The 27,223-nt window shown below is 55.3% G+C and overlaps 2 protein-coding genes across 6 annotated transcripts in view; one reads left to right on the top strand and one right to left on the bottom strand.

The window, feature by feature from the left end:
- Nucleotides 1-5,124, bottom strand: part of LOC102698393 (dedicator of cytokinesis protein 2-like) — a 257,475-nt gene extending 252,351 nt beyond the window's left edge. For both annotated transcript variants that reach the window (XM_069187590.1, XM_069187591.1), the window contains exon 1: nucleotides 4,646-5,124. In XM_069187590.1, the coding sequence (XP_069043691.1) occupies nucleotides 4,646-4,688 (43 nt within the window). In that variant the 5' untranslated portion in view covers nucleotides 4,689-5,124. The remainder of the gene's footprint in view (nucleotides 1-4,645) is intronic.
- Nucleotides 5,125-10,379: 5,255 nt separating this feature from the next.
- The window catches only part of ptpra (protein tyrosine phosphatase receptor type A), a 36,096-nt gene continuing 19,252 nt past the window's right edge, over nucleotides 10,380-27,223 (top strand). The window contains exons 1-3 of one of the 4 annotated variants that reach the window (XM_069187587.1): nucleotides 10,380-10,690; nucleotides 23,437-23,525; nucleotides 26,632-26,725. In XM_069187587.1, the coding sequence (XP_069043688.1) occupies nucleotides 26,638-26,725 (88 nt within the window). In that variant the 5' untranslated portion in view covers nucleotides 10,380-10,690; nucleotides 23,437-23,525; nucleotides 26,632-26,637. Of the gene's footprint in view, nucleotides 10,691-23,436; nucleotides 23,591-26,631; nucleotides 26,726-27,223 lie in introns of all 4 variants that reach the window. The other 3 variants (XM_069187588.1, XM_069187586.1, XM_069187589.1) reach the window with 3 other exon arrangements.

The following is a 27,223-nucleotide window of genomic DNA, read 5'->3' as shown; positions in this document are numbered from 1 at the left end:
TAGCAGCTTTTAATTCACACGGATCACACCAACTGGGAGCAGCCACTATCGAGTGCTGTAGGACAGAACCTCTTTAGACTTGAACAGAGAGACTACAGGTGTTCAAAACCTTCAAAGACCTTCCAACACAGCCCAGCAGTTTCCTTCAGAATGAGCAGTGAAACGTGAACCAGAGAGCACAAGCGGAAACTACATGAAAGGGTATTAAAAACAGAGACCTGGAGGCACTTCTTTACTCAAAGGGCTGCAGGAGTCTGGAACAAACTGCCCAGCCTTGTGATTGAACCTGATCATTTCCTTCAAGAAATGTCCGGATGAGATTCTGTTTTTAATAGGAAATACTAAACCACCAAGAGACATTCCTAACCCTTCTGTCTCTCCTATCCTGTAGGGTCCAATCCATCACAATTCTAGAACATAAATAACCACATAAACACACAAATAACCACCTCATTGAAAACAACCTTTTCCAACCCTTCCAATCTCTCAATTCTGACAACTTCAGCACAGAAACTTCCCTGGTCAAAGTCACTAACGATCTCCTGATAGCTTCTGATTCTGCTTTCGACACTGTTGACCATGATATCTTACTTTCTCGTCTTGAGACTATGTTTGCAGTATCTGACACTGCTCTCAAATGGTTCAGGTCTTACCTCAATGATCACTGTCACTTTGTCTCTCTTAATGGGTACAGGCCTGAAATTGGTCTTGTTAAGTCTAGTGTTCCTCAGGGCTCAATACTGGGCCCCTTGCTCTTCAGCATTTACGTTTCCACTTGGTCAGCCTTTAAGATCACATTGCCTCAACTATCAGTTCTATCCTGACAATACTAAAATCTACATCCACACCAAACCAGACACTGATGTGGCCGTCTCTATTTTATCGAATGGCATCTCTGACAAAAACATGGATGACTCAAAATGTCCTTAATCTGAACTGCGACAAGACTGAAGTCATGCTTATTGACACCCCCATCAACTCTGTAGAGCCAATTCTGTAACCCTATCTGTGGATGGTACTGCACTTGAGCTTCAGTCTAAATTGAAAAGTGATATTTGATTCAAGCTTCACATTCAACCCACATGTGCAACATATTGTCAAAACATAATTCTTTCACCTCAGAAATATCGCCAGACTATATCCTATGTTATCTCTAACTGTGGCTGAAAAGCTGATCAACATATTTGTCCTCTCCCAATTTGACTACTGTAATGCTCTTCTAGCTGTTGTTTCTAGATCGGCACTGAGCAAACTCCAGTCTGTCCAAAATTCAGCAGCCAGAATCCTGACCAGGTTTAGTGCAAGTGATCACATTACTCCTATCCTGGAGTCCTTGCACTGGCTTCCTGTCAGGTTTCGCGTCGACTTTAAAATCCTCATGCTCACCTACAAGGCTCTGCATGGCTTGGCACCTCAGTACCTGTCTGAACTATTATCGCCCTACTCCCCACCTCGCAACCTTCGCTCTTCTAATTCTGCTCTCCTTACTGTCCCCCAAGCCCGTCTACATTGTATGGGTGACAGGGCCTTCTCCTGTTATGCCTCCAAGCTCTGGAACTCTCTCCCCAAGGATATCAGAGAGTCACCTTCCCTGAGCTCTGTCAAATCCAGACCCAAAATCTTCTTCTGCAGAAGGGCCTTTACTGAACTGGATCTGTTGTGTACAGTACCCCTTTGCTCCTGCTGTATTCCATACCCCCATCTACTATCTCCTCTCACTGTGCACTTCTTTGTTATTGTAGTTGTTCTGTAAAGCACTTTGAGAACCCACCTTTAAAGGTGCTGTATAAGAAAGGTTATTTATCATTATAAATCCTAACATTTTGCTTGCCTTTGTAATTGCTTCCTTACAGTGTCATGAAGATGAAAGTGTTGCGTCAACATCAACACCCAAGTGTTTTCAAAAACAGCCTCTTCTACAGTACCTCATTGTTTTCAGTTTTGCACGTATAGATTTTTTTCGACTTGCATAAAAAAACTGCTCTTGTCTTGATCAGACACAATCTGCCAAGTGTTTGCCCCTCTTAAATTTTATCTAAATCATTTGGAATTTCATTTGGCTGAAAATCTGCTGCTGATTTGTTATCATCAGCAAACGTGACTGTTTTTTTACTTCTACAAGGATCCAGTCTGGTGATATCAATTAGGATAAGCAGTGGTCCTAGCACAGTGCCTTATGGTACTCCACTCACTACATCACCCCAGTTTGACCACAATTCACCCCTTATCTGTCCCGCGGTCCTCAATGCAAACACACATTTCACCCAATATCTACAGATTGTCATTTTGTAATTAATCTTTTTTGTAGAGCTTTATCAGAGCCTCCTGAAATCTAAAAACAGGGGTGTGTGCTGCATGTTCTGAATATATCCATTGCTGTTCTTACTCGTGCAAATAATTCTGACACGTTAAGCAAGATCAGACTGTTCTCAATCCATGCTGAGTGAATGCTCCACACTTTCTAATTTCCTCTAGATAATAATAATAATAATAATAATTGCTTACACTTATATAGCGCTTTTCTGGACACTCAAAGTGCTTTACAGGTCATGGGGATCCCCTCCACCACCACCAATGTGCAGCCCCACCTGGATGATGTGACAGCAGCCATAGTGTGACAGAACGCTCACCATACATCAGCTATCAGTGGGGAGGAGAGCAGAGTAATGAAGCCAATTCATAGAGGGGGATTATTAGGAGGCCATGATTGGTAAAGGCCAATGGGAAATTTGGCCAGGACGCTGGGGTTACACCCCTACTCTTCTCGAGAAACACCCTGGGATTTTTAATGACCACAGAGAGTCAGGACCTCGGTTTTACGTCTCATCCGAAGGACGGCGCCTGTTCACTATACTGGGGCATTAGGACCCACACAGACCGCAGGGTGAGCACCCCCTGCTGGCCCCACTAACACCTCTTCCAGCAGCAACCTTAGTTTTTCCCAAGAGGTCTTCCATCCAGGTACTGGCCAGGCTCACAGCTGCTGAGCTTCAGTGGGTTGCCAGTTGTGAGTTGCAGGGTGATATGGCTGCTGGCTAGATCAGTTCTAACAATTGTTGCCTTAACTTAATATGTAAAAGAAACTAGAAACCGATATTGAGATCAGGGATTGCGGGACCTCGAACCGCCCCACAGCCAGATAGTGGGGTGTAACTCCATGGAACCAAGAGGATGGAATTCTCTGACTCGGACCTTCATGCCACTAAGTGAGCAGGATGGGTCAGATGGCCTCTTCCTGTTTGTGACTTTGTGATCCTCCGTGATCAGCTGGGTGGAGAGCAGGACACTGAGAAAGCAGCTCTCCTCTGCTCTGAGGGAGCGAGACAGACAGACAGGAAATATGTGCAATATGCTATTACTAGAGAGACGGATAAAAATACACTATAAATGACTCTTTCGAAGATCTGTTTGAAATAGTTTAGAGTAAATAAATGGTGACAGTAGGGAAAACCACAGTAGGGAAAAGACGAGACACTGGACTGAACACACTGTCCAGCTCTTCTCCCACACAGCCAGCTAGAGACACTGGACTGAACACAATGTCCAGCTCTTCTACCACACAGCCAGCTAGAGACACTGGACTGGACACACTCCCCAGCTCTCCTCCTACACAGCCAACTAGAGACACTGGACTGAACACAATGTCCAGCTCTTCTCCCACACAGCCAGCTAGAGACACTGGACTGAACACACACCCCCACTCTCCTCCCACACAGCCAGCTAGAGACACTGGACTGAACACACTGTCAAGCTCTTCTCCAACACAGCCAGCTAGACACACTGGACTGAACACACTGTCCAGCTCTTCTCCCACACAGCCAGCTAGAGACACTGGACTGAACACACACCCCCACTCTCCTCCCACACAGCCAGCTAGAGAGCTGTGAGAAAGAGACCCTCAGAAGCCTAACACCTAGAGATCTGCAGAAACACCCCTAAACCACAGAGGAAATCTCTTGATATGGCAGAGCAAGCAGGGTCTTTGGACATTTTGCCAGCTTGAAACCTTGCCTCCAGTCCACCTGTCCAGACCCCTCTGCCCTGACCCAGCTGAGTGCTGCTGGGTTACTGTCAGTCTCACTGCACCCCAGAGAGCTCCTGTCCAGGAGCGTCTGTGCACTCCTGCCTGCCGCACTCAGTAGCTTTCTGACAGGGATTGGAGCAGGGCTGTGTGGCTCAGGCTGGAGCAGCAGCTGCTCGCTGGGGCAGAGAAGGGCCACTCAGCCCAGGTGCCCCTGCAGCCCCGCCAGACCTGTGGACAGGGGGAGAATCTACTGTATAACTGCCCTGCAGCCCCGCCAGCCCTGTGCACAGGGGGAGAATCTACTGTATAACTGCCTTGCAGCCCCCCCAGCCCTGTGGACAGGGGGAGAATCTACTGTATAACTGCCCTGCAGCCCCCCCAGCCCTGTGGACAGGGGGAGAATCTACTGTATAACTGCCCTGCAGCCCCGCCAGCCCTGTGGACAGGGGGAGAAGCTATAACTCTAACAGTCAGTTCAGAAAGCTTCGCAACATGTGACTTATCCATCAGTTTTACTTCTTTAAAAATCAATTGTATCTGTTCCTGTAACACAACACCTTTCAGCTGCAGTGAAGTGAAAGAGAGAGAGGAGGGCGAGTTGCAGGGAAGCTGGCCACTTACCCACTCCATATTTCTCCTTGGTAGTGAGGGTCCAGGGAGCCATCTCTGCTGCTGCTGTTACTGCCTAGCACTCCTGACCTCCAGTGCTGTCTCACCCTCTCACTGTCACTCCCCAGCACTCCTGAGCTCCAGTGCTGTCTCACTCTCTTGCCTTCACTCCCCAGCACTCCTGAGCTCCAGTGCTGTCTCACTTTCTCCACTCCTGCCCTCCTGAGCTCCAGTTCTGTCTCACTCTCTCGCTGTCACTCCCCAGCACTCCTGAGTTCCAGTGCTGTCTCACTCTCTCCACTCCTGCACTCCTGAACTCCAGTGCTGTCTCACTCTCTCCACTCCTGCACTCCTGAGCTCCAGTGCTGTCTCACTCTCTCGGTCACTCCTGCACCCCTGAACTCCAGTGCTGTCTCACTCCCCAGCACTCCTGAGCTCCAGGCTGTCTCTCCGGTGGCTCTGTCGCTGTCAAGCTGCCTGTGTTCGCCTCGTGCTAATGAGGAAACCAGTATGTGTGGCGTGTGTGACCTGGGCTTGGTTCCTGAAAACCACTGACACACAGACGCGCTGAGAGAGAGAGGCTGCAGAGATCGGCAGTACACACCGCGTCTGGTAATGCTGCAGAGAGTCCAGCCCCCTCCTCTCCCTCGGGGGGCGGGCAGGGGGCGAGTAGGGGGCGGGCAGGGAGCAGGCAGGGGGCAGTGGGTAGGTAAGGGGCAGGGGGCAGGCAGGGAGCAGACAGAGGGCAGGTAGGGGGCAGGTAGGGGGCAGGAAGGGGATGAGCAGGGGGCTGGGGCAGGTAGGTGGCAGGGGGCAGGAAGGGGATGCGCAGGGGGTAGGTGGGGGGCAGGTAGGGGGCAGGGGGCAAGCAGGGACACACCGTCAGCAGAGGGGGATGCAGACAGACACCTGACACACTGGGACCGAGGCGCTCAGAGCAGCAGGGAAGTGCTTTACTACAGTACTTTGCTCCGATCACTCCTGTGACTAGCGGGTGATCCACGCCCAGGGGATCCTCACTCGATTACGCTGAGTCAGGGAGGCCCTCAGCGATGCCATGACAACAGGAACTGCAAACTCTGCTCAACTCCCCCAGGTCCTGAGGGCACACCTGTACACATACCTTCTGCTCTGTGTTTACAGCCCACTGCCCCGGGGCTGCTGCCCCTGAGCTGGAGAGACCTCTGGAGAAGGGAAGGTAACAGCGTCCTGCCAGTCCGCCCGTTCCTTCTGTACCTCTACCGTCAAAGCGCTGGTGTCCAGCGCCACCTTCTGGTGTCAAAAGGTCATTGCAACAGAGCTTACAAGCTGCACTTCCAGGGTCAAGGGGGAGTGAGAAGAGAGAGAGGGACTCGTACAGCAGAGAGAAATATCTGCATTTCACTGAGTAGAGCAGAAGAATTTACTGCCAATTGTACACGTGCATTGGAGTTCTTCATCACGCTGATCTTTCGGGACATAAACAGTACAACAGACAACACCACACAATGTAGACAGCAGGAACAATGAATATGTAGTAGTGAGACAAAAATAAACATAGTAGAGCATGCAAAAACTGTGGAGTGCATCTGTGTATTGAGTCTGAGGCCCTGCAGTTAGCTGGTGAGGATGCGCACAGTGGTGGGACAGAAGCTGTTGTTGAGTCTGGTGGGCCGTGCTTTAACAGTGTGGTACCGCTCGCCAGAGCCCAGGGGGAGAACAGTCTGTGGCCGGGATGGCTGGGATCCTGAATGATGGATCCGGCTTGATTGCAGACAAGCATGAGTGTGAGTGTGAAAGTCAGTAGAAGGTGGGGGATGTATCTGGACTTCCTGGAGGCCCGTGTGAAGGGTCTGCTCTCGGGTGGAAGTTTCACCCAGCAGGGCTCAGGAGGGGGTGCAGCCAGGAGCCCTGGGTTGCAGAGCTGACGCAGGTGTCTGCATGATGAGAACATTATACTTGAGAATGACACAGAACAAACGGTGAAGAAACACAGGAGAGCAAACATGGCTTGGAAGCTGAAAGGGGGCCGGTGCGGTGGCTCAGGATCTCAGTAGATCATCAATGTCTGAACAGACTCAGGTCGGACTGACACCCAAAACACCAAGTGATTTAAGTGATTAAGATTTAACTTTGTTGCTGTTTGATCGGAATCTTCACCTAGCTCCTGACAACACTAATATCACTCCACGTCTCCTCACTACGCACCTAAAGACTTCAAGAAGTATTGGTTGGGAGTCGTATTAAAGTCATTTTAAACGTTCCCAGAAGACAGACGTACACTCTCTTCACACAGGCTGTCGGTTGTCTGAACAGCAATATTATAGTACAGTTGCTTTATTCCTCCCTTCAATGCAGGCAGAAGAGAGGGGGGTAAAATAGATTTAGTTTGGGTGCACTGAAGTGACTTTTTCCTGTCAACAACCACAGCCTGCAGGTGTTCAATGAAAGGCTTGGCCTACTTCTCCAGCAGATTAGACAGCGGGATAAATGGGGCACCTTAATCCTAAATGTTTCTCCATTCCATTTACATCTGGATACTAGCCTGCTGAGTCTGTTGTTAAAAAAATCTGTTTGGTGTGATATTGGGAGTGTGAAAAGGTATAAAACGTTTGGCAGTACAGTACAGTACATACAACCTGGCACAGTTTGCCCGGCCAAGCAGTGATACAGGCAGATATTTCCACTTCGCTGTCTGCAGTCACAGCTTCAGCTTTTCCAGCGTGGGATGTCATCTGGAGAGAAATACCAGGCCGTTGTCGGCTTGCTTAGTAACTCCAGAATATTCTCTGGGATCCAGACGAAGGGAGGACTGGCGTGAGGCCAATCCATATTGCTCCCAAGAAATGGACAGAACTGGCAAGGAGGAGCTGAAATTAATAAAGTATATCATTGCGGCATCCGCATATTGTGAGATCACACGTGGGGATCCACCGGCTCCAAGGCCATGAATGGTGCAGTGAGACCTGATCGCGCTTGCTAGGGGCTCAGCCGCCAGGGCCAGAAGCAGAGGAGACAAGGGACCAACCTGTCCAGGTGCTCCTGACAAGGTGACACACCTGAATCGGTCTGACTGCTGCAACTGGACATTGGTGTATCGTGGCAAACGGATCATATTGAAGAATTTAGAGCCGAGGTTCATCCTTTGCAGAACAGAGATGGAGTAAAACAATCCCACTCAGTCGAAAACATCTTCTACTCCAACTAGAATGCTACAACTGGGAAGCCAACTTGTTTAGCACTGAATATAACGTTCGAACTCTTCAATCTTGTAGTGTCTGGATTCAAGGACTGAATCCCCACTGGAGACAAACGTGACCCAGATAACTAAAGAATAAAGAATCAGGATTCACCTGGAAGTTTCAGTGTGGAGTGAAAGCTGGTGAAGACTGAGAACTGGAGGTGACAGATAACTGGGTTGAACTCTGAAGTGCCAGGTGACTAATGAAGAAGGAGTGTATTGTCAGAGAGAGTGAAGTGTGGGGTCTCCTCACAGGACTAGGATTGCACTAAATGGGACCAACACCATATAAAAGCCCCGCACACAGAGCTCTGTAAAAACAGAGAAACCACCTAATGATGCATGCAGGACCAATTTAGGACAATGGCCATTGTTAATGAATTGACATAAAAACAATAAAATATTGGTTTCACCTAAAAAGTAGTGACCTGAGCTCCTACCACCACAGGCCCTGCTTAGCCCAGTTAAGATCCCCTCAGCCAGCTGGTCCTGAAGCTCACTGACACTTACTAACCTTCTGACAGTGCAACAGAAACAACATTAATAAAAATCAGCCAAAACACAGCACAAACCAAACAACACTACCTTAACACACACAACACAGACTGGAATGCTACAGGACTGTAAACAGACAACAAACGCCAGCAGAATGTTTGACCAAGCTAAATAACAGCAAAAAGAAACAGACCCTAATGAAGTACAGGCTCAGTGACCACAGCCTGGCCATAGAAACTGGGCGACACAGGCAGACCTGGCTGTCCAGAGAGGACAGGCTGTGCTCCCACTGTAGAGACAGGTGCACTTCCTACTGCACTGTGACAGATACTCTGGGATTAGAGAAACATTCTTCCTGAAATTCAGAAATCTAATCCCAGAGTTCCCACACCTGCCAGAGTCACAACGGGTCCCAATCCTACTGGGAGAGGGAGGAGGGAACTCAGTTGATCTGGCAGCCCAGTATGTGATCTCCTGTCCCAGCCTGAGGAACAGTAAACCTGTCTCTCAATATTGCTCAATATGTTTTATTTGATATCTGTAAACATCCAGTAATATTTTTGTTGTAAATGTTCCTGAATGTGTTAATTATTTCTGGCAATGCTATAATTCATTGGTCTGAATTTGCACTACCCTGACAGCACCCTTCCCTGAGTGGAATCTCACTCCCTCAGACTGCTGTTTACTCACACAGGCCAGCTGGGCCTCGTTCTGCAGCTTTTTCAATTAACAGGTGGCTCTCTCTCTGCCTCACGCGTGAGTGGAGTGAAAGGTGCTTTTTAATGACCGAACAAAAACTTGGGATGTAATTAGCATGCATTTAGAGCAAGTCACCTCTGTACCATACCTATGGATTATAGGGCTGGTCATCTGTGTGTTTTCTCCTGGTAGTCTGCCTGCAATGTCTCCAGTCTACCACCAGAGGAAAGCAAACTGCGCTGAACAGTCCCTGCAGTCTGAGCCACGCTGACACAGTCCAATCAGCTCCCACCCTGCCCAGCACACAGGTCGCTGGTCTTCTCCCCTGAGGCCAAGCTGGAGGTCCTGCTGCAGACGAGGGGCTCACTGCCCAGAGATGGGCCCTGCCGGGACTCAGCCCCGCTGTGCTCAGCACTTGACGTCACGCAGACCAGCTCTCCTTTGAGTGAAACACACCTGGCCCTCATCACCTGCCAGCAGGCAGAACCAGTCCAGACACTGCAGGGCATAATTGTGGACTTTCTGAACTGAGAAAATGAGATAACGAAGACTGTCTGGGGACTATTTTCAGTTCACCCACTATGTGTACACCAACTGTATGTGACTGCATGTTGGCTATTGCATAGACTTGACTCTCTGCAGTTTCTCTTAATTCACCTGCTGCAGCAGTTTCTCCCTAATTCCCTGAAGCTGTGTGCAGTGGGGCTGCTGGTGCAGAATGATCCCTGTGTGTCTCCCAGGTGGGGCTGCTGGTGCAGAATGATCCCTGTGTGTCTCTCAGGTGGGGCTGCTGGTGCAGAATGATCCCTGTGTGTCTCCCAGGTGGGGCTGCTGGTGCAGAATGATCCCTGTGTGTCTCTCAGGTGGGGCTGCTGGTGCAGAATGATCCCTGTGTGTCTCCCAGGTGGGGCTGCTGGTGCAGAATGATCCCCGTGTGTCTCCCAGGTGGGGCTGCTGGTGCAGAATGATCCCTGTGTGTCTCCCAGGTGGGGCTGCTGGTGCAGAATGGCCGCTGTGTGTCTCCCAGGTGGGGCTGCTGGTGCAGAATGATCCCTGTGTGTCTCCCAGGTGGGGCTGCTGGTGCAGAATGGCCGCTGTGTGTCTCCCAGGTGGGGCTGCTTGTGCAGAATGATCCCTGTGTGTCTCCCAGGTTGGGCTGCAGGTGCAGAATGGCCACCGTGTGTCTCACCCTCTGAAGCGCAGCCCCTCCTGTATGAAACGTGCGTTGGAACGGAGGGAACTCCATGTACTTTTTTTTGTCGTCGCTCAGCGGCTCATTGCTCATATTTCCCAGCAGGGGGCGCCGGTGTTCCGCAGCGGCTCGGCGGAGGAGGGGCCGGGGATCCACTGGCCCCCATTCCCGACACAGGGACGCAACATGGCGGAGTAGGAGCTGCGACTGGCTTTCCCGGATACAGCAAGCAGGAATTACAATCACACGCAGAACAGGACAGAAGCCCGCGGCGGCCGGAGACTGGACTCCCGGGGTTGAGGCACCGTTAAGAGCCCCCCAGCTCGCCCCCGTGGTGTACGGCGTGATCCCCGACCCCAGTCGCGCTGGGGTGTGGAGAGAGGGGCTGGGGAGAGAGGAGCGATCCGGGGGAAGAGCAGGGAAGCCAGCCTGAATTTCTGGGGCGAGAGCGGTAAGTTGGGTGTTTCTTTTTAAAAAACAAACCCCAATATGATCCTGCTCTGTGGTTTGGCTTCTCTCCGGGGACTCGCTGACGCGCAGGACGAGAGCGGGTTTATGTAACTCCGGTCCTTGCGCGCAGGGAACGCACCCAATTCTGTTGTCTGGAGAATCACATTCCCGGTATTAGCTGGGAGGCAGGGAGGGAGGCTGAGAGAGAGGGAGGGAGGGCCGGAGCTGGGCTCCGCAGCGCGGACACACTGTAACCAGACCGGCGCTGGAGACCTGCGGTGAGCACAGCGGCGCTTTGTTATCGCCGGGGAGGAGGAGGGGGAGTCGATTTGCGAGCAGAGGGATGGATGCGTGCGTGGGGAGCGTCGCGAGGAGAAAGATGGAAGCGTGCGTGGGGAGGGTCGCGAGCTGTGGGGTCGGGGGGAAGGAAGGGGTTCAGCTCTCTTCTCCCGGACAGTTCTCGCCCCCGCCCCCCTCTCACTCCCCTGTGGTGCCCGGGCAGGCAGAGTCGGACCCTGATGCCGCCGCAGAGCTCGCAGCAGATGAATATTGTCGCCCGTAACCCGATCTCGATGTCGCGTCGCGCGTGTAGCGATGGCGGTGTTGACACAACACGGCTGGCGGGGGCAGAGGCATGCGGCCGCTGTCTCCCGGCCGGGCCGGGCCGCCAGGCTGCGCGCACCGCTTGCGAGAGCAGTCTGTTTAGCCCTCTGTCCTGTCAGGATTGCTCTTGCGCCTCAGTAGTGACGGGGGCGTGGGCTGTCACCTGGAGTGGAGGGGGTCTTGGGCAGCAGACCCCTGCTGGCCAGTGCGGCGATCCAGCTGCTGTGAGGTGGCCCCGTGCGCCGTCTCTGGGGGTCTGTCCCAGTGCCTGAGGACACAGTGAACCAGGACGGACAGAGCAGCGCAGGGGCTCATCGGCAAGCAACCCCTCAGCGCCGCCCTTCGCTCTCCTGGGCCCCTCTGGTTCTGTCCAGTATCCCTTGCTCGACAGGCGTGAGTGGGAGTGGGAGAGCTGCGCTGCTGTGCAGGAAAGGCCTCGGGGAATCCCGCCTGACTCCTGGCGCTCCAAAGCCCCTCTCCTGAGCTGTCGGAGCCTTGTTGACCTTCACCCAGCATCTGAGGAGTTCAGCTCCTCAGCCTCCATCCCACCTGGACAGCTTGTCCCCTCTGCCTGGGCAGTGCCGGGATCTGGTCCAGTCAGCTCGTCCCCTCTGCCTGGGCAGTGCTGGGATCTGGTCCGGTCAGCTCGTCCCCTCTCCACGCGGTGCTGGGATCTGGTCCGGTCAGGTCGTCCCCTCTGCATGCGGTGCTGGGATCTGGTCCGGTCAGCTCGTCTGCTCTGCCTGGGCCGTGCTGGGACTGGCTTTAGAGCGAAGAGCTGTGCAGAAGCTCAAGGCGCTACTGGGAACAAGGCCACAGGCTGTGGCGTGCATGGAGAAGTGTGCTCTGACCAGAGCCCAGCCGAGGAGGACCAGGCGTCTCCCCTCCTGCACCCCTGAGGAGCGGGGCTGGGTGCAGTCCAGCCGCACCAGAGAGACTGACTGACTTCAAGGTGTGTTTGTGAGCCAGCTCTCAGGACCACAGGAGTTGAAGGATTGCCACCGGCTCTCGGATTTATAAAGCACTGAGAAACGAGCCATTCGGCCCATCTGGCCTGTGCAGCAGGATCTCATCCAGCCATTTCTTGAAGGATGTCAGAGAATCATCTCCAGCAGCAGGGTTGGGTAACTTGTTCCAGACTCCCACCACTCTTTGAGTACAGAAGTGCACAAGACTGCTGCCTCTAGTGTAATTTGATCTGTGATTCCATGCAGGGCCTGATGCAGAAGGCTGATGCTTATTCTCAGTGGCCTTACATGCTGGTTTTAATTTAGCAATGGCTGTGTACAGCTGCCCAGCTGCGCAGGGCGTGAGCGCGGCTGTTCTGCAGACCTGCCCAGCTGCGCAGACCTCCTGAAGATTGTGACAGCTGAGCAGTGTGTCTGTGTCTGTAAGAGTGCTGGTGTGTTATGACAAAACCTTGCTACTGGTGCCAGACCAGCAATTAGTAATCAGACCTGTAATTAAGGGCTTTGTTGTGTGCAGCAGGAAGTCACAGCACTGAGATGAGCGTGTGCTGATGAGTGTGGAAAATACTGGTGGACTGTGGTATGGAAGCAGCCAGAGCTGACATTCTCGGACCCGGACCCTGTTCTCGAGTGGCACTAGAACGGCGCTGGACTCAGGGGGATCTGTTCTGGAGCGGCGCTGGGGGGAGGGGGCTCTGTTCTCGAGCGGCGCTGGGGCGGGGGGCTCTGTTCTCGAGCGGCGTTGGGGCGGGGGGCTCTGTTCTGGAGCGGCGCTGGGGCGGGGGGCTCTGTTCTGGAGCGGCGCTGGGGGCGGGGGGCTCTGTTCTCGAGCGGCGCTGGGGCAGGGGCTCTGTTCTGGAGCGGCGCTGGGGCGGGGGGCTCTGTTCTGGAGCGGCGCTGGGGCGGGGGGCTCTGTTCTGGAGCGGCGCTGGGGGAGGGGGGCTCTGTTCTGGAGCGGCGCTGGGGGAGGGGGGCTCTGTTCTCGAGCGGCGCTGGGGGAGGGGGGCTCTGTTCTCGAGCGGCGCTGGGGGAGGGGGGCTCTGTTCTCGAGCGGCGCTGGGGGCGGGGGCTCTGTTCTCGAGCGGCGCTGGGGCGGGGGGCTCTGTTCTGGAGCGGCGCTGGGGGAGGGGGGCTCTGTTCTCGAGCGGCGCTGGGGCGGGGGGCTCTGTTCTGGAGCGGCGCTGGGGGAGGGGGGCTCTGTTCTGGAGCGGCGCTGGGGGAGGGGGGCTCTGTTCTCGAGCGGCGCTGGGGGAGGGGGGCTCTGTTCTCGAGCGGCGCTGGGGGCGGGGGCTCTGTTCTCGAGCGGCGCTGGGGCGGGGGGCTCTGTTCTGGAGCGGCGCTGGGGGAGGGGGGCTCTGTTCTCGAGCGGCGCTGGGGGAGGGGGGCTCTGTTCTCGAGCGGCGCTGGGGCGGGGGGCTCTGTTCTGGAGCGGCGCTGGGGGCGGGGGCTCTGTTCTCGAGCGGCGCTGGGGGCGGGGGCTCTGTTCTCGAGCGGCGCTGGGGGTGGGGGGCTCTGTTCTCGAGCGGCGCTGGGGGCGGGGGGCTCTGTTCTCTGTTCTGTTTTTAAGTTTTAACTTAAGTCACTATTGACTGTGTGAGATGGGTGAGCAGGTGGTGTAGCCTGCCTGCCTGTGTGGCTTGTATTGCAAAAGTGACTTCGTTAAAGGAAGAGTTTCAAAACTCCATCCGACACAGAGCAGAGATCTGTATCTCTGTGTTTCGTCAGAAAGACAGCATTGCCCAGCCTCCTCCTGGCAGGGCCCCAGTGGGGTATCACTCCTCCTGGTACCCCACTCCTCCTGAGAGGGTATCACTCCTCCTGGCAGTGCCCACAGTGAGGCTCAGAGTGACTCCCCAGTCCTGCAGGGGGTCCCCTCCTGTGTGTGAAATCCTTTGGCTATTGTTCTCTGCAGGTCCTGGTTCACTGTTACTGAGCACCAGGTCACACCTACTGCAGCACACTGAGCAGGAGCAAAGGAGGAACGACTGGTGAGACCAAATAGCTGAACTAGCCAGTGTAGTTTATCCCAGCTTGCTCCAGACCCTCACAACCCTTTGTGTAAAGCACTGCCAGTTCTCAGTTTAAAATTCTCCTCCAAGTACTTTTCAGATGTTGGAGTTTCACTGCTGGTTCTGAGGACACCCGCAGGATGGACTTCAGTGCCTTTGCGGTCCCCTCTTGGTTTGCTCTGTTCAAGACTAGAAAGGCCCAGTCCTTCAGCCTGGCACTGTGGGACTTGAAGCTCAGGAATGTGTGGGACTGTGGAGCTGCAGTGTCTTTCCGGCAGCAGAGTGACCAGAGCTGTGCTGTGAGCCGCAGGCTCTGTCTCTGGTCAGACTTTTTCCTGCTCGAATGCTTTGCCAGCAGTGAAGAAGGGTCACTCACAGTGGACGGTGAGGACGTGGAGGAATGGTCACAGGACTGGACCAGCGCTCGGCCGCAGTGCGGCTGGACTGGGCCCGGAAGTTTGCCCCAAGGCGCTTAACGAAGCGAGTGACCATACATGTTGTGAATACAGAACAGAAGACAACGGAGGAACCAAAAACTCTTCTGTAAGGAGAAAAAAACCTCTAGTGGTCCAAGGTCAACTGGCTGCCCAACCCCTTTGGGCATGCTAAGATTATACCATTGAAAAACAGTTAATAAATGAATGAGGGTATTAATCCATCCATCATGTCTTCTGTATGTCAGTACTCCATGCAGTTCTCTGTAGACCTGCGGAATCCTCCTAAACGAAAGCTATATCCACGATGCCCCTCTTGGATCCATAGCAGACGCAACATCCAACTCAGATGGTGCCCAGTCCAGCACCATCCGGACATGTGGGGAGGAGAATAGGATAGTCTGGTCAGAACAGATGTATCTACCTGGTGGGCCAACACAGAGACACACAGTGTCATGTACAGCAGCACCAGCAGCCATGGTTGCAGCAGGCTATGATGTAAGGTGTGAGTGGGCTAGGCTGAAGTAATACCTGTAGGTCTTCAGTCTGGATTTGAATACTGAGATTGACTCTGCATCCTGAACATGGGGTGGGAGACTGTTCCATAAACTAGGGGCCCTGTGGCTAAAGGCTTTACTGCCAACTGTTTTTTTATTAATGCGTGGAATATGAAGAAGAGCTGCGTTCTGTGATCTAAGCAGGAGACTTGGATGGTAAACATTAAGTTCCATTAGACAGACAGGTAACTGACCTCTGAGAGCCTTGTTAGTAAGTAGAAGGATTTTGAAGTCCGCCCTGTACCTGACCTGGAGCCAATGAAGAGAGCTACTGTAAGTATGGGGGCTATATGGTCGTACTTTCTGCTCCTAGTAACAATTCTAGCTGCTGCATTCTGAATTCGCTGTAAGGTGTTAAGAGTGATGGGTGCTCCCTGATAGTAGGGCATTGCAGTAGTCTAACCTGCTGTATACAAGAGCATGTATTAATTTCTCTATCTCGAGTGGAGAGAAGCTGCCTTAGTTTTGCAATATTTCTTAACTGTAAGAAGCATGTTTTTGATACAGTTTTAACATGAGAGTTAAATGAGAGCCTTGTATCTAATATGACGCCAAGGTTACGTTCTGAGTCTTTGAGGCAAATTTTTAAATCCTCTGAGTTAAGTGCTGAAGTTATAGTAGTCCTGTCAGTATTGTTGCCTCAAAACAACAGAACCTCAGTTTTATAAGAGTTGAGTAACAAAAAGTTTTCACACATCCAAGTCTTTACATCATTAATGCAATTAACTACAGTGATAATAGAAGAGTTGTCGTTAGGTGTAAACAAAATGTATATTTGAGTGTCATCAGCATATGAATGAAAGCTAGTACATCATAGATTATTAATGGGCCATATACAATTTCTTGCATTAGGAATTTGTCTTTTCACATACCCCAGCTTGCTCCCATTTGTCTTTTCACATACCCCAGCTTGCTCCCCATGAGACACACAGACAGGGAGAGAGAAGCTCGGGGTCAAAGCGCAGGGTCAGTCATTCATAAGGCACCCCTGGAGCAGTTGGGGTGAAGGGCCTTGCTCAGGGGCCCATCAGAGTTGATTCCTCTGCCGGCCGCAGGATTTGAACCGGCAACCTTCCCGCCACAGGTGCAGATCCTGAGCTCACTGTTCCTCAGACTGGGACAGGAGATCACACACTGTATTATTATTATTGAGAGACAGGCTTACTGTTCCTCAGACTGGGACAGGAGATCACATACTGTATTATTATTATTGAGAGACAGGCTCACTGTCTGTTCCTCAGGCTGGGACAGGAGATCACACACTGTATTATTATTATTGAGAGACAGGCTCACTGTCTGTTCCTCAGGCTGGGACAGGAGATCATACACTGTATTATTATTATTGAGAGACAGGCTCACTGTCTGTTCCTCAGGCTGGGACAGGAGATCACACACTGTATTATTATTATTGAGAGACAGGCTGACTGTTCCTCAGGCTGGGACAGGAGATCACACACTGTATTATTATTATTGAGAGACAGGCTCACTGTCTGTTCCTCAGGCTGGGACAGGAGATCACACACTGTATTATTATTATTGAGAGACAGGCTCACTATCTGTTCCTCAAGCTGGGACAGGAGATCACATACTGCCAGTTCAGATGAGTTCCCTCCTCCCTCTCCCAGTAGGATTGGGACCCGTTGTGATTCTGGCAGGTGTGGGAATTCTGAGATTAGATTTCTGAATTTAGGGAAGAATATTTCTCTAATCCCAGAATATGTATGTCAGTGCAGTAGGAAGTGCACCTCTGTCTCTATTTCTCCCTGCTGCCAGCCAGGTCTGCCTGTGTCGCCCAGTTTCTATGGCCAGCCTATGGTCACTGAGCCTGTACTTCGTCAGGGTCTGTTTCTTTTTGCTGTTACTTGACCTGGTCAGATATTCAGCTACTGTGTATTGTCTGTTTAGGGTTCAGTAGTATTCCAGTTTGTGTTGTGTTTTTGTGTATCCCAGTGGCTGTGTGGTTTGTGCTATGATTTTGATGGGTGTTGTTGTAGCTGTGCTGTCCTGAGGCTGGTTGGTGTCAGTGAGCTTCCAGACCTGCTGGCTGAGGGGCTCAGCTCTTCTCTGGGCTCAGCTCTGGGCTCAGCAGGGCCTGGTGGTGGTAGGATCTGTGGTCACTGTTTCTCTGGTGTAACCAGTATTTGATTGCTCTCTTTTGTGTGCTGATGAGTAATGGGGTTTGGCATAATTCAGCCCTGCATGCATAGCTGGGTGTTTTTCTCTGCAAGTGGACAATGTTCTCACAGATATCCGTGCAGAGTTTCTATTGGGTGTTTGTCCCATTTTGTGTAATCCTGGTTTGTGAGGGGACCCCACACTTCACTCTTGACACTCCATCTTCATTAGTCACCTGGCACTTCAGAGTTCAGCCCAGTACTCAGTCTTCACCAGCTTTCACTCCTCAGTCCTGTTCATTAGCCCAGAGGAATGAGCTGACTCTGAGTCTGAGTCTCCTTCTGCAGGTCTGGGCTTAAAGCCACGCAACTGGGCCTGAAGTTTGAACCCAGCCGGTATCATTCTCAAAAAGAAATGCACCTCAGACTACATCACAGTTAGACCTGGACTCTGGACTGGACTGGCGGGGGAGGTGTGTGTGTGCAGCTGTGATCACAGCTGGACTGGCGGGGGGACGTGTGTGTGTGCAGCTGTGCTCACAGCTGGACTGGCGGGGGGAGGTGTGTGTGCAGCTGTGCTCACAGCTGGACTGGCGGGGGGAGGTGTGTGTGTGCAGCTGTGCTCACAGCTGGACTGGCGGGGGGAGGTGTGTGTGTGCAGCTGTGCTCACAGCTGGACTGGCGGGGGGAGGTGTGTGTGTGCAGCTGTGCTCACAGCTGGACTGGCGGGGGGGAGGTGTGTGTGTGCAGCTGTGCTCACAGCTGGACTGGCGGGGGTGTGTGTGTGCAGCTGTGCTCACAGCTGGACTGGCGGGGGGTGTGCAGCTGTGCTCACAGCTGGACTGGCGGGGAGGAGGTGTGTGTGCAGCTGTGCTCACAGCTGGACTGGCGGGGGAGGTGTGTGTGTGCAGCTGTGCTCACAGCTGGACTGGCGGGGGTGTGTGTGTGCAGCTGTGCTCACAGCTGGACTGGCGGGGGTGTGTGTGTGCAGCTGTGCTCACAGCTGGACTGGCGGGGGGGTGTGTGTGTGCAGCTGTGCTCACAGCTGGACTGGCGGGGGGGTGTGCAGCTGTGCTCACAGCTGGACTGGCGGGGAGGAGGTGTGTGTGCAGCTGTGCTCACAGCTGGACTGGCGGGGGGGAGGTGTCTGTGTGCAGCTGTGCTCACAGCTGGACTGGCGGGGGGGAGGTGTGTGTGTGCAGCTGTGCTCACAGCTGGACTGGCGGGGGGGAGGTGTGTGTGTGCAGCTGTGCTCACAGCTGGACTGGCGGGGGAGGTGTGTGTGTGCAGCTGTGCTCACAGCTGGACTGGCGGGGGGGGTGTGTGTGTGCAGCTGTGCTCACAGCTGGACTGGCGGGGGGGGTGTGTGTGTGCAGCTGTGCTCACAGCTGGACTGGCGGGGGGGTGTGTGTGTGCAGCTGTGCTCACAGCTGGACTGGCAGGGGGGGTGTGTGTGTGCAGCTGTGCTCACAGCTGGACTGGCGGGGGGAGGTGTGTGTGCAGCTGTGCTCACAGCTGGACTGGCGGGGGTGTGTGTGTGCAGCTGTGCTCACAGCTGGACTGGCGGGGGGGGTGTGTGTGCAGCTGTGCTCACAGCTGGACTGGCGGGGGTGTGTGTGTGCAGCTGTGCTCACAGCTGGACTGGCGGGGGGGGTGTGTGTGCAGCTGTGCTCACAGCTGGACTGGCGGGGGAGGTGTGTGTGTGCAGCTGTGCTCACAGCTGGACTGGCGGGGGGAGGTGTGTGTGCAGCTGTGCTCACAGCTGGACTGGCGGGGGGGAGGTGTCTGTGTGCAGCTGTGCTCACAGCTGGACTGGCGGGGAGGAGGTGTGTGTGCAGCTGTGCTCACAGCTGGACTGGCGGGGAGGAGGTGTGTGTGCAGCTGTGCTCACAGCTGGACTGGCGGGGGAGGTGTGTGGGTGCAGCTGTGCTCACAGCTGGACTGGCGGGGGGAGGTGTGTGGGTGCAGCTGTGCTCACAGCTGGACTGGCGGGGAGGAGGTGTGTGTGCAGCTGTGCTCACAGCTGGACTGGCGGGGCGGAGGTGTCTGTGTGCAGCTGTGCTCACAGCTGGACTGGCGGGGGGGAGGTGTGGGTGCAGCTGTGCTCACAGCTGGACTGGCGGGGGGGAGGTGTCTGTGTGCAGCTGTGCTCACAGCTGGACTGGCGGGGGGGAGGTGTCTGTGTGCAGCTGTGCTCACAGCTGGACTGGCGGGGGGGTGTGCAGCTGTGCTCACAGCTGGACTGGCGGGGGGAGGTGTGTGTGTGTGCAGCTGTGCTCACAGCTGGACTGGCGGGGGGGAGGTGTGGGTGCAGCTGTGCTCACAGCTGGACTGGCGGGGGGGAGGTGTCTGTGTGCAGCTGTGCTCACAGCTGGACTGGCGGGGGGGAGGTGTCTGTGTGCAGCTGTGCTCACAGCTGGACTGGCGGGGGGGTGTGCAGCTGTGCTCACAGCTGGACTGGCGGGGGGGGTGTGTGTGTGCAGCTGTGCTCACAGCTGGACTGGCGGGGGGGTGTGTGTGTGTGCAGCTGTGCTCACAGCTGGACTGGCGGGGGGGTGTGTGTGTGCAGCTGTGCTCACAGCTGGACTGGCGGGGGGAGGTGTGTGTGCAGCTGTGCTCACAGCTGGACTGGCGGGGGGGAGGTGTGTGTGTGTGCAGCTGTGCTCACAGCTGGACTGGCGGGGGGGAGGTGTGTGTGTGCAGCTGTGCTCACAGCTGGACTGGCGGGGGGGGGTGTGTGTGCAGCTGTGCTCACAGCTGGACTGGCGGGGGGGTGTGTGTGTGCAGCTGTGCTCACAGCTGGACTGGCGGGGGGGGTGTGTGTGTGCAGCTGTGCTCACAGCTGGACTGGCGGGGGGAGGTGTGCAGCTGTGAGCACAGCTGGACTGGCGGGGGGAGGTGTGTGTGCAGCTGTGCCCACAGCTGGACTGGCGGGGGGAGGTGTGTAGCTGTGCTCACAGCTGGACTGGCGGGGGAGGTGTGTGTGTGCAGCTGTGAGCACAGCTGGACTGGCGGGGGGAGGTGTGCAGCTGTGAGCACAGCTGGACTGGCGGGGGAGGTGTGTGTGTGCAGCTGTGAGCACAGCTGGACTGGCGGGGGGAGGTGTGCAGCTGTGAGCACAGCTGGACTGGCGGGGGGGTGTGTGTGTGTGCAGCTGTGAGCACAGCTGGACTGGCGGGGTGTGTGTGTGTGTGTGCAGCTGTGCTCAGAGCTGTGTGCAGCTGTGCAGTGTGGTAAGAGGGAGGTGGCTGGTGGTTTTCAGGTCAGGCAGGGCTGTAATTGTGGGTGTGTGTCTGGCCTGGGTGCTGTGTCTGTGGAGAGGCAGCGCTGTTGGAGAGCCGTTCTGCCCACACTGAGGGTGGGGGAGCCCAGTTTACTGACTGCGGCCCCGGACACTGCTGCTGGACCATGAGGTCAGTGGCGTTCTCATGGTCACTGTTGGCCGGCTCAGTGACCTCACTCCTGCTGCCCACATAGAAACACTGAATCAGCTGCTGCCAGTATTCAAAGCAGCTTGTCACAGTGTTCGTCCCACAGAATGAGCTCCGTTTCCGGAACACCTGCAGCACTAAATAAGAACATTGGAGGTTACAAACGAGAGGCCCAGCTCTCCAGCTTAGTACTTAGTACTTAATTGATCTGAAGATGGGGCACAAGGAGACCCTAGGTAGAGTTCCTGGGGTGCTGTCTCTGATGGACTGGTGTCCTGTCCAGGGTGTGTGCGTGTCCTGTACTAGGTAAAGCATGACTTTGATCTTGACAGGCGTTTTTTTGGAAGATGCAGGGTATCAGCTTCATCCACATCTCCTGCTTGTGATAATATTTCATGGCTGTGTGCTTCTTCCTTCTGTGAGAAATGTCCAATGTATTATTGTATATTTGACCTTCCTGTGACTTCTGACCTCATTCACATGCCCAAGCCAAAATCTGCCTTATTCACATTTTTTTTTATAAATGAGAGATCCTGGAGTTATTAATCGCTGGCTTTTTGCGGAGGGCAAGGTGGAGCTGCACGCTGAGAGCACTGGGCTGTTCGCCCCTCCAGGAGAAGTTTACCCTCTATTACTAACCCACCACACTTCACCCTATCCCTTCCCGAACGCGCTCTCGGCCAGCTCCAGTTACTGCAGCAGGAAGACAGTTAATTACAGGAAGCTGTTTGAAGTCCCACAGGCTCCAGAGCCCGGCTGTGCCTTGAATGTGCACCCTGTCCTGGCACAGAGCCCTCGTCCCTCAGTCCCTCGGCAGTTACCGAAGGGCTGTTGGTGAGCCCTTCATCATTGCTCTCCCCTCTGGGCCAGTCCTGTAGGAGGTGCAGTCCTTCAGATCATACCTGATGTCCAGACTGCTTGCACATTAAAGGCCCTGTGACACTGTTGGTGAGAGTCAGGGTGTCAATCGTGGTGTCCTGGCCAAGCCCCTCTCTGACCTCAGCAGCTTCTCTCTGCTGCTCTGATCTGTGTGCAGTGGGGCAGTATGATATATGTGGGGCACTCAGGTGTCCTTCAGGATCCTTTGGGGTACAGGAGGAAAAACAGTCAAGTACAAGGGCCTACACCTTATCTGAACCCAGTTACACAGCCTGGGATCTCGCTGGAGAGTGTCCCCTAAGTGTGCTGGCGAGGGGTGTGTGTGGAGCTGTGCGGATCAGCCTTCAGGGAGCAGTGTGGAAGAGGTTGTCTCCGGTGTGTCTGGTGGAAACAGCCAGCCATCCCCTGCAGATCCCAGCTGGCAGCCCACTGGAGCTCAGCAGCTGTGGGCCTGGCCACAATGTGGATGGGAGACTCCTGGAAAAGCTAAGATTCCTGATGGAAGAGGTGTTAGAGGGATCAGTAGGGGGTCTGTTCCTCAGGCTGTGACAGATCACATACTGGGCTGCCAGTTCAAATGAGTTCCCTCCTCCCTCTCCCAGTAGGATTGGGAGCTTTTGTGATTCTGGCAGGTGTCGGAACTCTGGGATTTGTAAGATTTGTAAATTCTAGATTTGTAAATTTAGGGAAGAATGTGTCTCTAATCCCAGAGTATCTGTCACAGTGCAGTAGGAAGTGCACCTCTGTCTCTATTTCTCCCTGCTGGCAGTGGGAGCACATCCTGTCCTCTCTGGGCAGCCAGGTCTGCCTGTGTCGCCCAGTTTCTATGGCCAGGCTGTGGTCACTGAGCCTGTATTTCATCAGGGTCTGTTTCTTTTTGTTGTTTCTTATCTTGGTTAAATATTTGGCAAGTTTGTATTGTCTGTTTAAGGTTCTGTAGCATTCCAGTTTATGTTGTGTTTGTGTGTGTGTGTCCCAGTGTGTGAGATATTGCTGTTTGATCTGTGCTGTGATGTGCTTGTGTCTGAGTTGTGGTGCTCTAGCAGTGCTGTCCTGGGCTGGCTGGTGTCGGTGTGGCTCAGGTCAGTGAGCCTCGGGACCAGCTGGCTCAGGGGGCTCTGTTTTGGGCTCAGCAGGGCTTTGTGGTGGTAGGAATTTTGGTCACTGTTTTTTAGGTGTAGCCAATAGTTTAATTATCTTTTCTGTATGTTTATCAATAGTGGGTACTGGCCTAATTCGGCCCTGCACCTGTTGTTAGGTGTTTTTCTCTGCACACGGAGGATGTTTCTACAGATCTCCATGTGCAGAGTTTCTGTGGGGTGTTTGTCCCATTGGGTGTACGGCGGGTCTCCTTCACAGAGCCGGGTCGATCTCTCTCCTGAGCGGAGCCGGGTCGATCTCTCTCCTGAGCGGAGCCGGGTCGATCTCTCTCCTTCACAGAGGCGGGTCGATCTCTCTCCTTCACAGAGCCGAGTCGATCTCTCTCCTGAGCGGCGCCGGGTCGATCTCTCTCCTTCACAGAGGCGGGTCGATCTCTCTCCTGAGCGGCGCCGGGTCGATCTCTCTCCTGAGCAGAGCCGGGTCGATCTCTCTCCTGAGCGGCGCCGGGTCGATCTCTCTCCTGAGCAGTGACAGTTCATCACTCGCTGTGCTTCAGAAGGATGGAGTCGCCTCTCGTTCTCATCATCCAGTGAAGAGGCGGTGGGTGCAGAGTGCAGCTCTGATGGCTGAGGGTCTGTTCTGTGTGCGCAGGGGACGCAGGGGACGCAGGGGACGCCCTGGACTGCGGGTGAGAGGCTGATGCCCGTGTCGGCACCATCTGCCCTGAGGCCCTGAACACCGTGAGTGAGCACTGCAGGGCAGCAAGCTCGTCCAGCCCAGGGGTTACCTGCTGCAGGCTCTCTGGGTCAGTGGGGTGTGTGTGTGTGGGGGGGTGCTGGGTCAGTGGGGTGTGTGTGTGTGGGGGTGCTGGGTCAGTGGGGTGTGTGTGTGTGGGGGTGCTGGGTCAGTGGGGTGTGTGTGTGGGGGTGCTGGGTCAGTGGGGTGTGTGTGTGGGGGTGCTGGGTCAGTGGGGTGTGTGTGTGTGTGGGGGTGCTGGGTCAGTGGGGTGTGTGTGTGTGGGGGTGCTGGGTCAGTGGGGTGTGTGTGTGTGTGGGGGTGCTGGGTCAGTGTGGTGTGTGTGTGTGTGGGGGTGCTGGGTCAGTGGGGTGTGTGTGTGTGGGGGTGCTGGGTCAGTGGGGTGTGTGTGTGGGGGGGTGCTGGGTCAGTGGGGTGTGTGTGTGTGTGGGGGTGCTGGGTCAGTGGGGTGTGTGTGTGTGTGGGGGTGCTGGGTCAGTGGGGTGTGTGTGTGTGGGGGTGCTGGGTCAGTGGGGTGTGTGTGTGTGGGGGTGCTGGGTCAGTGGGGTGTGTGTGTGTGGGGGTGCTGGGTCAGTGGGGTGTGTGTGTGTGTGGGGGTGCTGGGTCAGTGGGGTGTGTGTGTGTGTGGGGGTGCTGGGTCAGTGGGGTGTGTGAGTGTGGGGGTGCTGGGTCAGTGGGGTGTGTGTGTGTGTGGGGGTGCTGGGTCAGTGGGGTGTGTGTGTGGGGGTGCTGGGTCAGTGGGGTGTGTGTGTGTGTGGGGGTGCTGGGTCAGTGGGGTGTGTGTGTGTGGGGGTGCTGGGTCAGTGGGGTGTGTGTGTGTGTGGGGGTGCTGGGTCAGTGGGGTGTGTGTGTGTGGGGGTGCTGGGTCAGTGGGGTGTGTGTGTGTGTGGGGGTGCTGGGTCAGTGGGGTGTGTGTGTGTGTGGGGGTGCTGGGTCAGTGGGGTGTGTGTGTGTGTGTGGGGGTGCTGGGTCAGTGGGGTGTGTGTGTGTGGGGGTGCTGGGTCAGTGGGGTGTGTGTGTGTGGGGGTGCTGGGTCAGTGGGGTGTGTGTGTGGGGGTGCTGGGTCAGTGGGGTGTGTGTGTGTGTGGGGGTGCTGGGTCAGTGGGGTGTGTGTGTGTGGGGGTGCTGGGTCAGTGGGGTGTGTGTGTGTGTGGGGGTGCTGGGTCAGTGGGGTGTGTGTGTGTGGGGGTGCTGGGTCAGTGGGGTGTGTGTGTGTGTGGGGGTGCTGGGTCAGTGGGGTGTGTGTGTGTGTGGGGGTGCTGGGTCAGTGGGGTGTGTGTGTGTGTGGGGGTGCTGGGTCAGTGGGGTGTGTGTGTGTGTGTGGGGGTGCTGGGTCAGTGGGGTGTGTGTGTGTGGGGGTGCTGGGTCAGTGGGGTGTGTGTGTGTGGGGGTGCTGGGTCAGTGGGGTGTGTGTGTGTGGGGGTGCTGGGTCAGTGGGGTGTGTGTGTGGGGGGGTGCTGGGTCAGTGGGGTGTGTGTGTGTGTGGGGGTGCTGGGTCAGTGGGGTGTGTGTGTGGGGGTGCTGGGTCAGTGGGGTGTGTGTGTGTGGGGGTGCTGGGTCAGTGGGGTGTGTGTGTGTGGGGGTGCTGGGTCAGTGGGGTGTGTGTGTGTGTGGGGGTGCTGGGTCAGTGGGGTGTGTGTGTGTGTGTGGGGGTGCTGGGTCAGTGGGGTGTGTGTGTGTGGGGGTGCTGGGTCAGTGGGGTGTGTGTGTGTGTGGGGGTGCTGGGTCAGTGGGGTGTGTGTGTGTGGGGGTGCTGGGTCAGTGGGGTGTGTGTGTGTGTGGGGGTGCTGGATCAGTGGGGTGTGTGTGTGGGGGTGCTGGGTCAGTGGGGTGTGTGTGTGTGTGGGGGTGCTGGGTCAGTGGGGTGTGTGTGTGTGTGGGGGTGCTGGGTCAGTGGGGTGTGTGTGTGTGGGGGTGCTGGGTCAGTGGGGTGTGTGTGTGTGGGGGTGCTGGGTCAGTGGGGTGTGTGTGTGTGTGTGGGGGTGCTGGGTCAGTGGGGTGTGTGTGTGTGTGGGGGTGCTGGGTCAGTGGGGTGTGTGTGTGTGTGGGGGTGCTGGGTCAGTGGGGTGTGTGTGTGTGTGGGGGTGCTGGGTCAGTGGGGTGTGTGTGTGGGGGTGCTGGGTCAGTGGGGTGTGTGTGTGGGGGGGTGCTGGGTCAGTGGGGTGTGTGTGTGGGGGTGCTGGATCAGTGGGGTGTGTGTGTGTGGGGGTGCTGGGTCAGTGGGGTGTGTGTTGGGGGGGTGCTTGGTTAGTGGGGTGTGGGGGCGCTGAGTTAAGAGTGTTTTGCTGTGCTTGACTCCGACAAGAGTCCTGTCTGCTGTGCTCCCAGTCTGGAGAGCAACACTGCCATCTGCTGGCCAAGTACTGCTCTGTGGCCTTCATTTTATCCGAGCCTGTTCTGTCCTGAAAGAACCTTTGTTCTGAGCTGCAGGGTAGTTTGTCTTGCCGTGGTGTTCCTCTGTGACGTCGCTGTGTTCCACCTCCTGCCCCGGGAGAGGTAGGAGGCAGTGGCAGGGACTCCTCACACCAGCTGTGATGGCAGCACTGTGTGCTCAGAGCTGCAGTTTACAATGCTGGGTGTCCCGCCTGGGTCAGACAAGTGGACCGAGGTGCTCTTTCAGCTCTAGAATGGGCTTGAGCGTTAGCTGACTGACTGGGTTCCCCACCTAGTGCCATTGTGAGCTGGGAAACCCTCTGGTGAGCCCCGTGGTTCCTCCAGTTGAGATCTCTGTGGTCTGAGCTGAGAGGGCCGCAGGGTGAGTCTGATAGGAGAGTCAGAATCGCTGCAGAGCTTTCACACATGAAGCAGTTCTTTCTCACAAGTGAAACAGGTGGGTGAAAAGTATAATCTAGTTTGAAATGAAATGTTATAATATAAAAAACAGTAAGTAGCCATATGTTCAGTGCTTTTCAGATGAATCTCCCTTTCCCTCTGCTTCTGTCTCTGCTGCCTGTATTTCTCTAGCAATGAAGCTGCCTGTCAGGTTCCTTCAGACAGCTGTATTCCTCGCAGTGCTGCCCGTGCAGTGGGAATAGGTGAAAATTATTATTATTGCTTTCCTGATGGACGGTCTGTCTCTCTGTGTTCCAGGGCAGTATGGGTGTGTGGGTGCAGCTCCTGTTCCTCAGTGTGGCCTTTGTGGCCCTCAGCGCACCCCAGAAATCTGAAACAGAAGTCCCCATAGGTGAGAGCACACGGCACACCGGCCCCACACAGCTGGGACCTGCCCCACCTGGGCCACACAGCTGGCACCTGCCCCACCTGCCCCACACAGCTGGCACCTGCCCCACACAGCTGGCACCGGCCCCACACAGCTGGCACCTGCCCCACCTGCCCCACACAGCTGGCATCTGCCCCACCTGCCCCACACAGCTGGCACCTGCCCCACCTGCCCCACACAGCTGGCACCTGCCCCACCTGCCCCACACAGCTGGCACCTGCCCCACACAGCTGGCACCTGCCCCAAACAGCTGGCACCTGCCCCACCTGCCCCAAACAGCTGGCACCTGCCCCACACAGCTGGCACCGGCCCCACACAGCTGGCACCTGCCCCACCTGCCCCACACAGCTGGCACCTGCCCCACCGGCCCCACACAGCTGGCACCTGCCCCACCTGCCCCACACAGCTGGCACCTGCCCCACCTGCCCCACACAGCTGGCACCTGGCCCACACAGCTGGCAC

This window comes from Lepisosteus oculatus, chromosome 3 (genome assembly GCF_040954835.1).
Source record: "Lepisosteus oculatus isolate fLepOcu1 chromosome 3, fLepOcu1.hap2, whole genome shotgun sequence".
Classification (NCBI taxonomy): domain Eukaryota; kingdom Metazoa; phylum Chordata; class Actinopteri; order Semionotiformes; family Lepisosteidae; genus Lepisosteus; species Lepisosteus oculatus.
This window is presented reverse-complemented; position numbering and strand designations above follow the sequence as displayed.